Source organism: Meleagris gallopavo, chromosome 5 (assembly GCF_905368555.1).
Source record: "Meleagris gallopavo chromosome 5, MGAL_WU_HG_1.1, whole genome shotgun sequence".
In the NCBI taxonomy this organism is placed as follows: Eukaryota; Metazoa; Chordata; class Aves; order Galliformes; family Phasianidae; genus Meleagris; species Meleagris gallopavo.
The window spans coordinates 34,064,835-34,077,414 of NC_139408.1; the positions used below are offsets into that span (position 1 = coordinate 34,064,835).

The following is a 12,580-nucleotide window of genomic DNA, read 5'->3' on the forward strand; positions in this document are numbered from 1 at the left end:
TAATCCCCAAAGTGAAATACTTACTTCCCTCAAGTAAAGGCTTTCTGGAGACAGGTAAAATATAATACATTGTAAGTGTCCCAGCTTTTGCAAAGTCTCAGTTATAAACCTTCAGTTTCTCTGTATATTTTTGGTTTTGGTCATTGGTCTTTTTTTTTTTTTTTTTTTTTTTTTTAACAGATTGTATATTTAAAATGATATGTAGTTTAACTTAATGCTTATATTCTCAACATAGTTTATTTTTCTACTAGCATAAAATTCACATAAATCTTAATTCCTGTCAAGCAATTACAGAGTCCTGGTGTTATTTTTAATCCTAAAATGTAAATAATAGTAACATACAGGTCTAGAAAACATTACATATAGTTACCAAAGTGAGATAAGGAAGAAAAAAATGTCCTGTCCAACCATGACACATAGATCCCAAACAGTTCAACATGTGAATAAAAGATCAGTTTTCATTAGTAAAAATGAATAACGTGTATTTTTAAGTACACTTTAAATACCTAAAAAATCCTGGATAAAATATTGTGACAAGAATTAGCAGCACATTAATATATTCTAAATATGATTTGCCAGCTGATTATTAAGGGCTCCCAGAACTCTTTTGCTTTTATTGTTAATCCAAAAACTATCGTGCAATTTCATTTCTAACTAAGCATATTTAAATAATCTAACTCTTCACTCACATTTTTAATGCATATTAATGTAATAGGGCATGTATTGCATTACTTAAATAATACAATTACAGTGAACAGAAAACAATCTTAAATTCACTGTAACAACACTCACGTGTGAGCTAAAACAATGTGACAGGAAAGTCATTTATCTGCATTTCCATGCTGCGTAAGCAATTCCTATTTTTGAAATAGCATAGAGTTATTTGTGTGATACCAGTTTGCTGAGGTACTCAGTGTGCTCTGTGGACATTAGCTCAAAACACATTTGTAAGGGAGAAGCTAAGGTACATGGTAAAGAAAGACAAACTTATGTAGCTTTAACAATATGGAAAGATGTAAGCACATACTGCATTCCCAAACAAAATCAGGAACAGAGATGGACTTTTTGCCTTTACTAGAAGAGGAGAAAAGCAGTGTTTTTAAACATCTTTTTTGTCTCCATTTTCACTCTGTCTTATACACAGAAAAAGTGGAGCAGAAAATTGCTTTGCCCAAAGCCACACACTGACAGTGGACAGTGCTGACTTAAATAGAAAATGTGCAGCACAGTCATATTACTCAGGCTACTCTGACTGCTGCTTTGTTCTCTTGTCCACCTATACCATTTACTTTTCAACTGCAGTTGCAAAACACTTCTAATAGCAGAATTCTTGGCATTACATCACACTGTACGGACCCCCAAATTCTGAGTTCCTTTCAAGGAACTTGAAGAGAGTAGAAAGAAATAGGAGACACATAGCATTGAGTGACATTCTCAAATTACAGATGCTCATTTACCAAATTATACCAAACAAAGATTTTCAAAAACTGTATTTCCAAACATTGATGAACATCTCCACAACCATTCTGTTCTCCAGAGCAGAGTTGGTCAATTCAGGGACACATGTTTAAGGCATTCAGGTAAAATGCTAAAGACTACTCAAAGAAAAAGAAGGGTCTATTTATTGTACTTTGGTGAAGACAAGCTTATTGTGGAATAAGTTTCAGAGAGAGTAAGTATAGATGTTTATGACCTTGCAATTCTGGACTAATATTTTTATGTTGTATAGTGTATGTAACAATAGAGATGAAGATTTACAGAAAAGGCATGGAAAGGAAGCAGGAATACTGCTGACTCAAAAACAAACTATTGCACTCCTACTCATTAGTTTTATGAGAGCACAGTCCATAGTTCATGCACACTCACCTTATCCATGCTGAATATGCACATTGCAAACAAGGTCAAAAAAACGTGTCAAAATAGTTCGTCTATGATGATAGAATTGGAGGCCACAGTAGAATAGTATAATGATTACTCATTTCATTGTTTAATTCAAGGAAGTGTGGAATGTTAAACATCATAGAGAATTGATATTTTCTAAGTATAGAATAGCATAGTTATTTGAGCTTTTGCATAGTCATAGAATAAAAGCTAAAGCAATGCCATGTCATCTGTTTAAATCATATACTCATGTCAGAAAGTAGTTAGCATTTGGCTTAAAAATAATTTTAATCAATTTCTCCATCAGTAGAGTCCATCACATTATTCAGAAATAGCTTCTTTTAGTAAATGGATCATGAATCAATAGTAGACATAAATAAAGCAGTACAAAGGACACATCATTCAGCAAGCTGCCAATTGCTGTGGCAGAAATCAGTGTCCCAGGAGAGATACAATAAATCAGAAACTGGCAGACAATACATAAAGATGCCACCTTATAACAGAAACTCAAGATTTCTGTCATCTCCTAAGAACTACTGAAATACAGAAACATTTATATACTTTATATGAGACATCAGTTCAAAATGGAATTTGGTCTGAAGTCTGTTATTCACTAAATATTTTCGAGTTAAATCCTCTCAGGGTTTGTGGAGTTCTTGAAATATAGAGAATGAATTGTGAGGCTGCTAAAGATCTTTCTGGAGACAGAAAAAAAGATATTGTTCTGCAGACTTTGTATTTTAGCTCAAAGGATCAATTCTTGAGAGAAACTGTATAAATGTAATTCCTGTACAGTCAGTGAAAAGTGTTGTTACTCAGCACCTTTTAGGATTTGGCCTAGAAGGAGAAATAGAATCAGTTTTCTCAAGCAGACAAATCATTACAAAATAGTATTAGTTATTCATATCCAAACAATTTTATTTAAGTATCTCTAAGAAGAAAACTCACGACTCATTTTATCTGTTAAGTATTAGTAAATAAGTATCTTCTTTGGGACCTAGCTAATATTTCTAGCCTATTTATGTGAGAAGGTATTTTCAACTATTAGAATCCCAATTGTCAAGAATTCAATGTCCTTAAGTATTTCATAGTTACTAACCGCATATCATGTTAATGTGAAAAATACTACTACTCTTACCAAAAGTATTAGTTTTGTACCTAAAGAATGTGATCCTCATGGTATAGTTTGCAAATTATATTTTATTAAAAATATATAAGTTATATTTTATTAAAAATAAAGTTGATAGAATATTTGTAAATATCAGAATTTAAGATTGCACAGGCTGGCATGAACACTAAACATGAAGTTTTACATCTTTTCCAGGATAATTTATCTTTTAAAAGTTGAATCCTGGATACTTACTGCAAACCATGTAATTGTCTAATTTCACTTTTAAACCTTCAAAATTACTGACTTGATAAAACTATTACGCAGCAACAAAGGAGAAACTTGATTCAGATTGAACATCCTTGAATCAGTTTTCAATTTGCCACATTGTAATGTTCTGTTCTCACTGCCTTACAACACAGATTTTCCCACTGCATCTTCTTAATGCTGTCTATTAGTAATGTTGATCATAGTACTGTATAGGAGGTCAGTTGGAACTGAGACCCAAATGTGCTAACCCTGAACATAAGAAATAAAAGCTAGTCTCTGCTTCAGATCCAGTATATAAAGAAGCAAAAGGAAATAATACAGGCAGAGAGAACAATGAGATAGCAGTATACATCATACAATTTCTGTTTTGTCTACATTTTAGTATTCCAGTCCTTTCCCTGAGGCCCTGTTAGAAAAGAATTGTATAGACAACAAGACAAAGGTAACAAGGACATAGAACAAATTATAGCAAGCAGCCCATCAAAACACATCTGAGGACATTCTGAGTGCAAACTTCCACAAGGCAATACAGCGGTACTGCTTTAACTTCAGTTTCTGGATCTCACTACTATTTCTTCTCACAGCATCTCTGTAGGGTATGGTTCAGTCCTAGTACCACCTAGAAGTCCTACCTCTATACATGCTGGATGAGAAGGCCTTTGTTACTTAGTAGCCACCATCTGAGAGGCTAAAAATTCAATGAATTTTTGCTTTCAGAATCTTTATGATCTAGATAGCGCTTAATATATGGAAAACAGACGATAACTAAGTGTCTGACCCAAGAAATCAGGTAAAATAATTACACCTACAGCATTCCTCCAGGCTCTCTTAGTGGTGCCCAGAGACAAGAGAGAGAGCAATGGGCACAAACTGGAACACAGCATGTGAGAATAAAATCTTAACTTTGAGAGTGACAGAGCACTGGAACAGGCTGCCCAGAGAGGTTGTGCAGTCCTCTCTGGAGATATTCAAAATCCACCCAGATGCTTTCTTATACAACCTGCTTTAGCAGGGAGATAAGACTAGATGATCTTCAGAGGTCTCTTCCAACCTCGTGATTCTTTTTATTCCATAATCTTCACTTTCTCAGATGTACTCTACTACAACTTATGTAATATTTGTGTAATTATTTTGAAGTAACAATTGTATGCATTACCCTACTACTAAAATTCAGGCAAAAAACCATCCAAATGAGACATTAATTGGATCAATCTCAATATTTTAAGAATACTTCAGATGCTCATTATTGCAAAGCAGTCTAAGGCATTCTTCTATTTAATGAGATTAATAACACCAGCACAGATGAGTGCATGTCCTTCTTATACTGTTCTTCCCAAACTATTTAAATATATTAATGCTTAGAAAAGGAAAAAAGACAATAGTTACAGCCAGTATTGTATCTGTGATAGCATTTATTTTTTCAGAATTCAACTAGATGAGTGTAAGGTCCATTTGTATCCAGTTTTAACACCTGTCTGTTTCCATACGTGCCATGCTTAACAAGAACACCTGCTTCCATGCATTTGGCATTGGCAGCCAGCTCCTTTTCACACAAAGTCACAAACTGAGAATAAAGTTCCATTCCCTTTTCTTTTTCAATGTTTGCATGGTACTGCATCTTTCTTCCCTTCAGTTTACCACCCAGCGTAGCTTGTGGTATGATGAGCACATTGCCTGGTAAATCAAGGACAGATACGTACTCTCCATTTTCATTTTCACTTAATTTAACATTCAACAGCACATTGACTGCAAATAAAATAAAAATTAATGTAACTACAGTAAGTCAAACAGGACCTAATATAACATTATAAAACTATATTCAAGATTCTACAAGATACTTCGAGATAGGACGTCACTCAAGTAAAAGAACTAACTGTTACTAAAACAAAACACAGACAGTCATTAAATACTATTATCCAGTTAAGATTTCAGAGTATTGTGAAGAACGCAAAGTATATTTATATCGATGTAGTATGTCTGAAGTGTTACTGTGGGTGGGACAATGGTTTTCTCTTTGAAATCCTACAGCTTATTCTAGTTGGAGCTCCCCAAAGGAACCCAGGGTCTAACCAGTGACCCTATAGTAATTACCTGACACTCAGGCAACAGTTACACAAGAGCATACATCATATGAGATAAGGCCATCTTCAATACACTTGAAGACATTTCTGTCCTGACTTTCTTTTCTTTATGGTTGGAGTAGATGGCAGCAGTATCCAACAATGATCCAGCTGAAGCCCTAGGCTCAGCAGTATGTGAGCACCCTTCAGTCTTCCTCCTAAAGACAAGCAGGTGTCAGCCTGCCTTGAGAGGGAATGTAAGCAGGTAGGTCAGAGATGCAATTTGGTCTATTAAATGCAATGTGTAAACTTACAGATAGAAATGTTGTGTTTGATAACATTTTCTAGTGTTTCTATAACAATCAAATGCTTCCCCCAAAATTTCCTCCAACTCCTTGAAAGCTGGGAGAATACTAGTCATCTCCCTAAACCCATAAAAAGCACACTAACTTAAATAGTATCAAAACATATTAAGAACAAAAATATTCCATAAAACAGACACTTGGGAAGATGGCAGAGGATAAGTCTTCTAATAGCAAACAGAACTTTCTTTTTCTGGCCTGTTCCAGCTGCCACAGAGCTGAAAAGGTGATTATTCTCAAGTCTCATAAAACTCTCACAAGCATAAGATTTTCATATCATGCTGTTTTAAACACACCCAAAGATTTCATCTTAATTTAGCACCACAGGAAGACTATGCCCTTGAAGAACAAGAGCTATTCTCAGCATTTTCAATAACACCTGTGCTTGCACATTGCTAGACCTTTCTGCTTGTCCCAGCATGCAGCTTGAAATAGACTATTGTTACATGACCTTTTGTGAAAATACCACTATCAGCAACCCACAGAAACGGGGCACTTTTATGTGGAACACACATCACTGAATTCCCCAAGTGATCCACTGCTAGTGATAAAGAGACACAAGAAATTAAATAAAAGTAAAAAAAACCTAACAAAACAAAGCAAGCAGCAATCCAACCAAGCACAACAACAAAAGTTAAAACTACTCTAGAAGGAGGCAGACAGAAGTCACTAGAGTTTGACCTTATTCAGAGCATCAGTTCCACTTGAATGTAAATGTTAGAAGTGCATGTGGAAAAGAGCAAGTAAACTACAGATATTGTTGTTACCACTTCTGATTCAGAAAAAGTAACAATATGTAGTATGAGATGGGAAGGATACTGGTTAGTTATCCACACAACTCCCTCTACTGGCTATAATTTTAAACATCCAGCACATGTAGGGAGATAAAATTAAAATACTTCTTAAGTAAAGCCATGAATTATCTGCAAACCATCTTCTCTAAGTTCAATTCTGTTGCTGTCTAAAGATGTTGCTTGATACTTGTAATATGTCCATTAATAGGTGCAGCACTTTGTTTCCTAGAGTGTTTTCATCATGAACTTTCAACGTGAACAGATCTTGTAACAGGTGAATCATGAACTGACAGAAGAGATAAGGACAGCTGTCAAATGAAACATAACTAATCAAGCTGTTCTTTCAGCCACCTGATTAGTTGGGAATGATGCTATTTGATGGTTTTTTGCCTTCTCATCTAATAGTTGCTGTCTTCTCTGCCACTACCACTTAATACTTTTTGAAACAATACAAGAATTCATATGGATTATACCATACCAATTTTTGGAATAAGATTCTCATCAGCACCTTTGAAGAAGCATATGTAGATAACAAGCCCTCTCTGGATCTACAAAAGATTAGAGAAAACAATATCAATCTTTCTCACTGTCCATCATGCAGGTTTATCCTTAAAACTGATACAGAAAGTGACAAAACAATGACAAAGTTCCTAAGATTAGTTTTACTTATTTCCTATAGCTTCAGATTTTAAATTTACTTATAGAAGTTTATGAGATATGAACTTATCACTTGCACAATGCTGCTACCGTGCAATTTAGCCAATTTGTTAGCTGCATGTGAAGCTACACTTAGTTGTAATATACCATGTACAGTATTACTGTTATTACAGATAAAATAATTTACAATATGAAACATGACTTTATTTACAACTATGAAATATGTCAAATACCATGGGATTTGTCAATGAACTGAATTATATTTTGATGTTAAAAATAAGCTAGCAAAGGATAATTCTAACAAAACAATTAAACATTTAGATGTGACAACTAATTTAAATATGATGACCAACAATTACGAAGTTGTTCAGAATACTATGAAGTTAGCAAAAATATTATTCATCAGTTCAACCTTTCCATCAGTGAACTTTCTGACAAAATGTGTCTTCTCCCTTGAATTGTGTAGGGTGCCACTTCTTCAGCAATTTAAGAGACCACTAGAAAGAACTGTCTCTTTGAGGAAAGTATTAGGTCTGCAGTAATAAGAAAGCATAAAGCAATTCCTCTGTAGCTTTTTTTTCTTTCTGGCTTAGATCACAAAGAATACATGTGCAACAACCTGTGCTTTATTAAGAAACTAAAGCTATTTGGCTACGCAACCAACAAGAATGCTGTTTCATGTTCAAGTGTATGTCAATGATTTAACCTCTTTGGGAAAAAACAGAAGGCATACACAGCTTGACAATAAAAAAATCCTACCCTCTCACTGCTGTTTTTCAAGAATAATTATCCTTATATTCCTGTTAGAAGGAAAATTAACGTCAGCACAGAGAAAATACAAAATGCTACCAAAGAGATGCTAATTAGATTGGAGCAGGAAGGATTCATTACTTTCAACGTTATAAAAACAAAAAGATAAGAAATATGATTATTTCTTAAAATAAACAACAACAAAAAACCCAAAACCACAACCCTTTGTCTTTTTCTTTCCTTTTTTACTCATTCTTTATAAGATAGAAGCTTTTAGTAAAGAAAACAACTATATACATGAGATTTCACCCTTTTGTTATTGTGGAGACTGAACAAAACACTTAATGCAATGACTAAGGAGAGCTATACCTTTGTAATTATTTTTCTAGTTACTAATTTATGGAAAAAGAGAATGCTCTTTACAGCCAAAATGTCACATGCTGAGATTCTTTCAGAAGCTATAAACTGCTCCTTACAAAACTCATTTTGATCATCACAAAATATTACGCAGGTTTCCATTCCCAAATGATTGTCATATTTCATAAACACTGTAATAAGTTTGATGCCCTAAACCTTAAATGGCATTTCAAACTCTCTATTCAAATGACAGAAAGAAATAAAAGCTGCTAAAGGATAGACAGTCTTACTTGCTAATATTAGTTCCAGAACCAGACTAGCATCAGGATGTTAATAAAGATGTACACATACCTATTAATAAAAAATTATTAAGTAGGTCAAACACATTTACACTGCATGTATACAAACACTAACTTAGAAAGAAACAATTACACTATATTGCACACCTCCAGATAACTACTCCAAACCCCAAACCTGAGACTTCTAAAAGTTTTTTTTTAATATTTTCGTATATGGAAGTAACAATATTCTGCAGAAAGCTCATTTAAAAAGACAAGAAAGGAAATAAAGTAAAAAAAAAAAAAAAAAATGTAAAATTTAAGACTCTAAGACCAGATAGCTAAAAATGATTGTTATTAACTACCACATTAACTAACATTATTTTTCAGCCTCTCTCATGATTTGATGTTTAATTTGGAATACACTTTTTCCATTACAAAATTTGATACATATTAGCTTCAGGCTCACAGGAAGAACTTCACCAAAGAGAAATCTCTAAACAGAGACCCTTCCCCAGTGGCAGTCAGCCCTTAAATGGGGTCTAAGAGAGTTGCAGCCAGGCTCCACCCCTTCCAGTCACACAGGTGAATTGCCTTCACCTGTGCTTCCATGGCTGACCGGGTCCTTTCCCCACGTGCTCAATCAGTGGTTCAGGCCATGACTCAACAGTTACCATACAGTGTCTCACAGCAATTAAATACGAAATGAAAAGATCTGAATTCAGAGGCAAGTTAATGCTGAGTGAGAATGTTTCTATTTATATTATATGCTTATTATCTTCTAGAATGTTTAGAAATTATGTTATGGAAACTATCCAGCGTTCACAAGTTGAAACTCGTGGTTTCAACTGTGATTGAGAACTATATTTGAACACCTATTTACAACACATTCAATCAGGTTTCAGCCTCAACCTGCTATATGTTACTTTTTTTTTTTTTTTCCAATTTTCTTAACTGAGTGGGAGACTTAAAACTGAATTTAAGGAGCTACCCTAATAGTAATGCATGTCAGTCTTCAGGTCTTACACAGGTATTCTAGGTGTCCTAACTGTTCAGACCTACATTTAGCCTAGGAGACATCAAGTAAAATAACACAAATAAGGAAGTTACAAACGCAACATGCTGACAAGCAAACAGTCACTGGAAAGAACTTACGTAGTGAAAAGCAGGTAGCTGTGCTGTGTGGATTTCTTGTTATCAGTAAAAAGCCTACACAAATAAAGCAGCGAATCAAGTTACTCTGCAACACTGGCTTTTATTGTACAACTGTCCTAAGTAATAATCAGAGCAGGCAAACCTGAAGTACCCAGGCCCTCAGGCCATGCAGCAAGCCTTAGCCCCGCTGCCTCTAAACACTGCTTTTTAGCTCTTCTGCAGGATAAACAACTAAGTCCTCCCCCTACCCTCTTTACAAAATACATTCATCTGAACTATGCAGGATTCCATTAGAAAAACCTAAATATATTCCACAAAATGTTATCTCAGCATGTTTTTTTTTTTTTTTCCTGAAAAATGTAATGCAACTGATAATGAAAAGAGAGATGCTTTGTAAACCGTAGGAAGCAAGTCTGTGGAACTAACTTACATGAATTATTCTTTGACATCTTCATTCAGGCTCACTGAACAGTGAGAAGTGTTATTCATGTTTCACCCATTCTGCTGTATCAAAGAGAAATTCCATAATCTACCATGGGTCACAGAACAACCTGTACCAGGTATTTTTTTACCCCATTTGGTATCTTAACCAGAAGATAAATCAAGGGAAATAAGGTATGGGAGCAACAGTTTTCATTGCATTAAGTGTAGATACTTACACTTTTTAGATGAATATTCATTTTATATTTCTTTTCTCCTATAGTTTGAAATACCCAATCTCATTGTATTTACTCCTAGATTTAAACAGAATTTTTTTCCTCCAAATATTTTGCATATACAGAAACTTTTAATGGATCCTATCTCGCCAACATTTCTGCATAAACAAGACCTAGTAATCCTCAAAAGGTCATAAAGTTACAGTTGTGAAAACATAATGAAGAGTAGTGACTCATATAAAAAGTACACTTCTAGTCTTTTTCCTGATAAAGAACATCCACTCCAGAGTTCCCAAAGTACCTGCAGGGGTCTCTTAAAGCTCGGAAGCTCTTCAAAGCCGCCTACATAATGCACTATTTATGGCTCACTAGAATTTTCTCAAGGTGAGGACCTACTTTCTAGCTGCTACAGGTCACAACACACACACTGATTTACATAAATAATAGTTTATTAGGCCTATATTTATTTTTCGTTGGTACACTTATACAGAGTAGCGTTGTCCTACAAGAAAGCATCAGAAGCAATGATGCCTATTAATGACCTCTAATGAAAGCCACTAAAGACTAAAGAAACAATGAAATTTCTACAGGGGTTTTTGTTTGTTTGGTTGTTGTTGTTTTTTGCCGCAGGATGACTAGCTCTGTTACAACAGATTTCTCTTTAGAAGCCCTGATATCAGGAAAGATTCGTAAGGACCAGTTAAGTTTCATGTCTGAAAAATATTTGCTGCTCACATTGGACAAACCTCATGGTGATTTCCTCAGTGTTATCTACTACTTCTACAACAATTTTGGTTAAGATATTTAAATCTTCAAGTAAGAGATTTACACAGCATAACTACCTTCTAACAGATTGACTCATTATATGTAAAAACCAAAACACGTGCTTCTGTTTGGGTAGTTTAACAGACAGCCAGCACCTGTGGCACCTCTGTGAAAGCGTATTTAGGAGAGGGCAGAAAGCCCCAAAGAGAGAACATAGGAGGAGTAGAAGGTATGTTGTGGAGAAGCTGCTATTTTACAGGGTCTATAGCCTGGGAGGCTAGAAAAGAAGAAGCAGGAGATAAGCTGTGTGTGGATTACAGTTGCCTGTACCCCAGTCTTGGCAGTGTGATCTGGGGTGACAGCATAGGGGTAGGAGTGCAGATCATGGCCAGTGCTTGAAGTTCAGCCTGCCAAAGAAGGAGGACTATCTTTCCCATGCATTTAGGTATTTTTTTCCTTTCAGTATCCAAACTAAGTAAACATTTAATTCAGAATAAATTAACATAAATTCTCCAAGTGAAAGCTATTTTGCCCGTGAAGGTAGCTGGCAGTGATCTTCCTCCACTCTGACCCGCCGCTTCTCCCACTCACCCCGCAGGGAGGAGCAGCAGCAGCTGTGTGCCTATCGCCCAGGTAAGCTGAAAAAAAACACTGAAAACTCTTAAAGAATGAATGTAAGCGGGAACTAATTACAGATTTTGTAGACACTAAAAGGCAGATATAGTGAAGCCTGACGGAAGTTACCACGAGGATCACGTATCGGACTTCCCGCGTGCGGTAAGAATCAGCGGGCAGTGCCGTCCCTTTGCTGTACCATCCGCAAAGCCAGACGGACCGCAGCCCCAGGCTCTGTCCTGCGCCCCCAGCCATGCCCGCCCCGTCGCTACGGGAGGGGACGAGACCGCGCCGAGCGGGGCGGCCGCGCTGGACGTTACCTCTTCCCACTCAGCCTCCGCACCGCGCTCGGGCGGCTTCACCTGCAGCCGAGCGAACAGGCACTGCTGCAGTAAGGCCCGAGCCAGCACCGGCCGCGCCGCCGCCATGGGACAGAGAGCACGCGGGAGGGAGCGGAGCACGGGCGGGGCGGCGGCGGGGTCACGGTGCAGTGCGTGTTGCGTTTCCGGGTTAGCGGGACTCAGCGCTGCAGTGAGGTGCTCAGGCGTCTCGGCTGGCCGTTACAAAGCCTAGCGCCTGGGTATTGGCTCATTGGCGTGTGTGAGGACCTTTGGTTCGGCAGTGGTCTCTGAGGAGAGGCAGGTAGCCACGTGCGAAGGCTGTAGCTTTAAGACAGAAAGCGTTTTAACAGCTCGTACTTAAAAAACCCCGACTGCTACTTGAAAGCTGGTAGGTTGGTTGGCTTGTTTGGATGAGAAAAATGCTGCTTAGCTTATTTTCTAGTGGGGAAGTGTTACATGCTGTGGAATAGCGTACTGTTTTGTTTCTGCATGAAAGCTAAAGCCCAATAATGAGCAGTGAAAGGACTTCTC

At 36.7% G+C, this 12,580-nt stretch overlaps 1 protein-coding gene across 2 annotated transcripts; it reads right to left on the reverse strand.

The window, feature by feature from the left end:
* Positions 1-4,653: 4,653 nt before the first annotated feature.
* On the reverse strand, positions 4,654-12,210 carry DTD2 (D-aminoacyl-tRNA deacylase 2). Of its 2 annotated transcripts, none has more exons than XM_010711660.4 (3): positions 12,029-12,210; positions 6,954-7,023; positions 4,654-4,933 (listed from the first exon to the last, which is right to left on the reverse strand). In XM_010711660.4, exons 1-3 carry the CDS (start codon positions 12,134-12,136, stop codon positions 4,680-4,682), a joined length of 432 nt encoding a protein of 143 aa, XP_010709962.1. In that variant the 5' UTR covers positions 12,137-12,210; the 3' UTR covers positions 4,654-4,679. The 2 variants fall into 2 exon arrangements, with proteins under 2 accessions (XP_010709962.1, XP_003206612.1); XM_003206564.5 differs by having other exon boundaries at positions 4,654-5,005; positions 12,029-12,204.
* Positions 12,211-12,580: the final 370 nt, after the last annotated feature.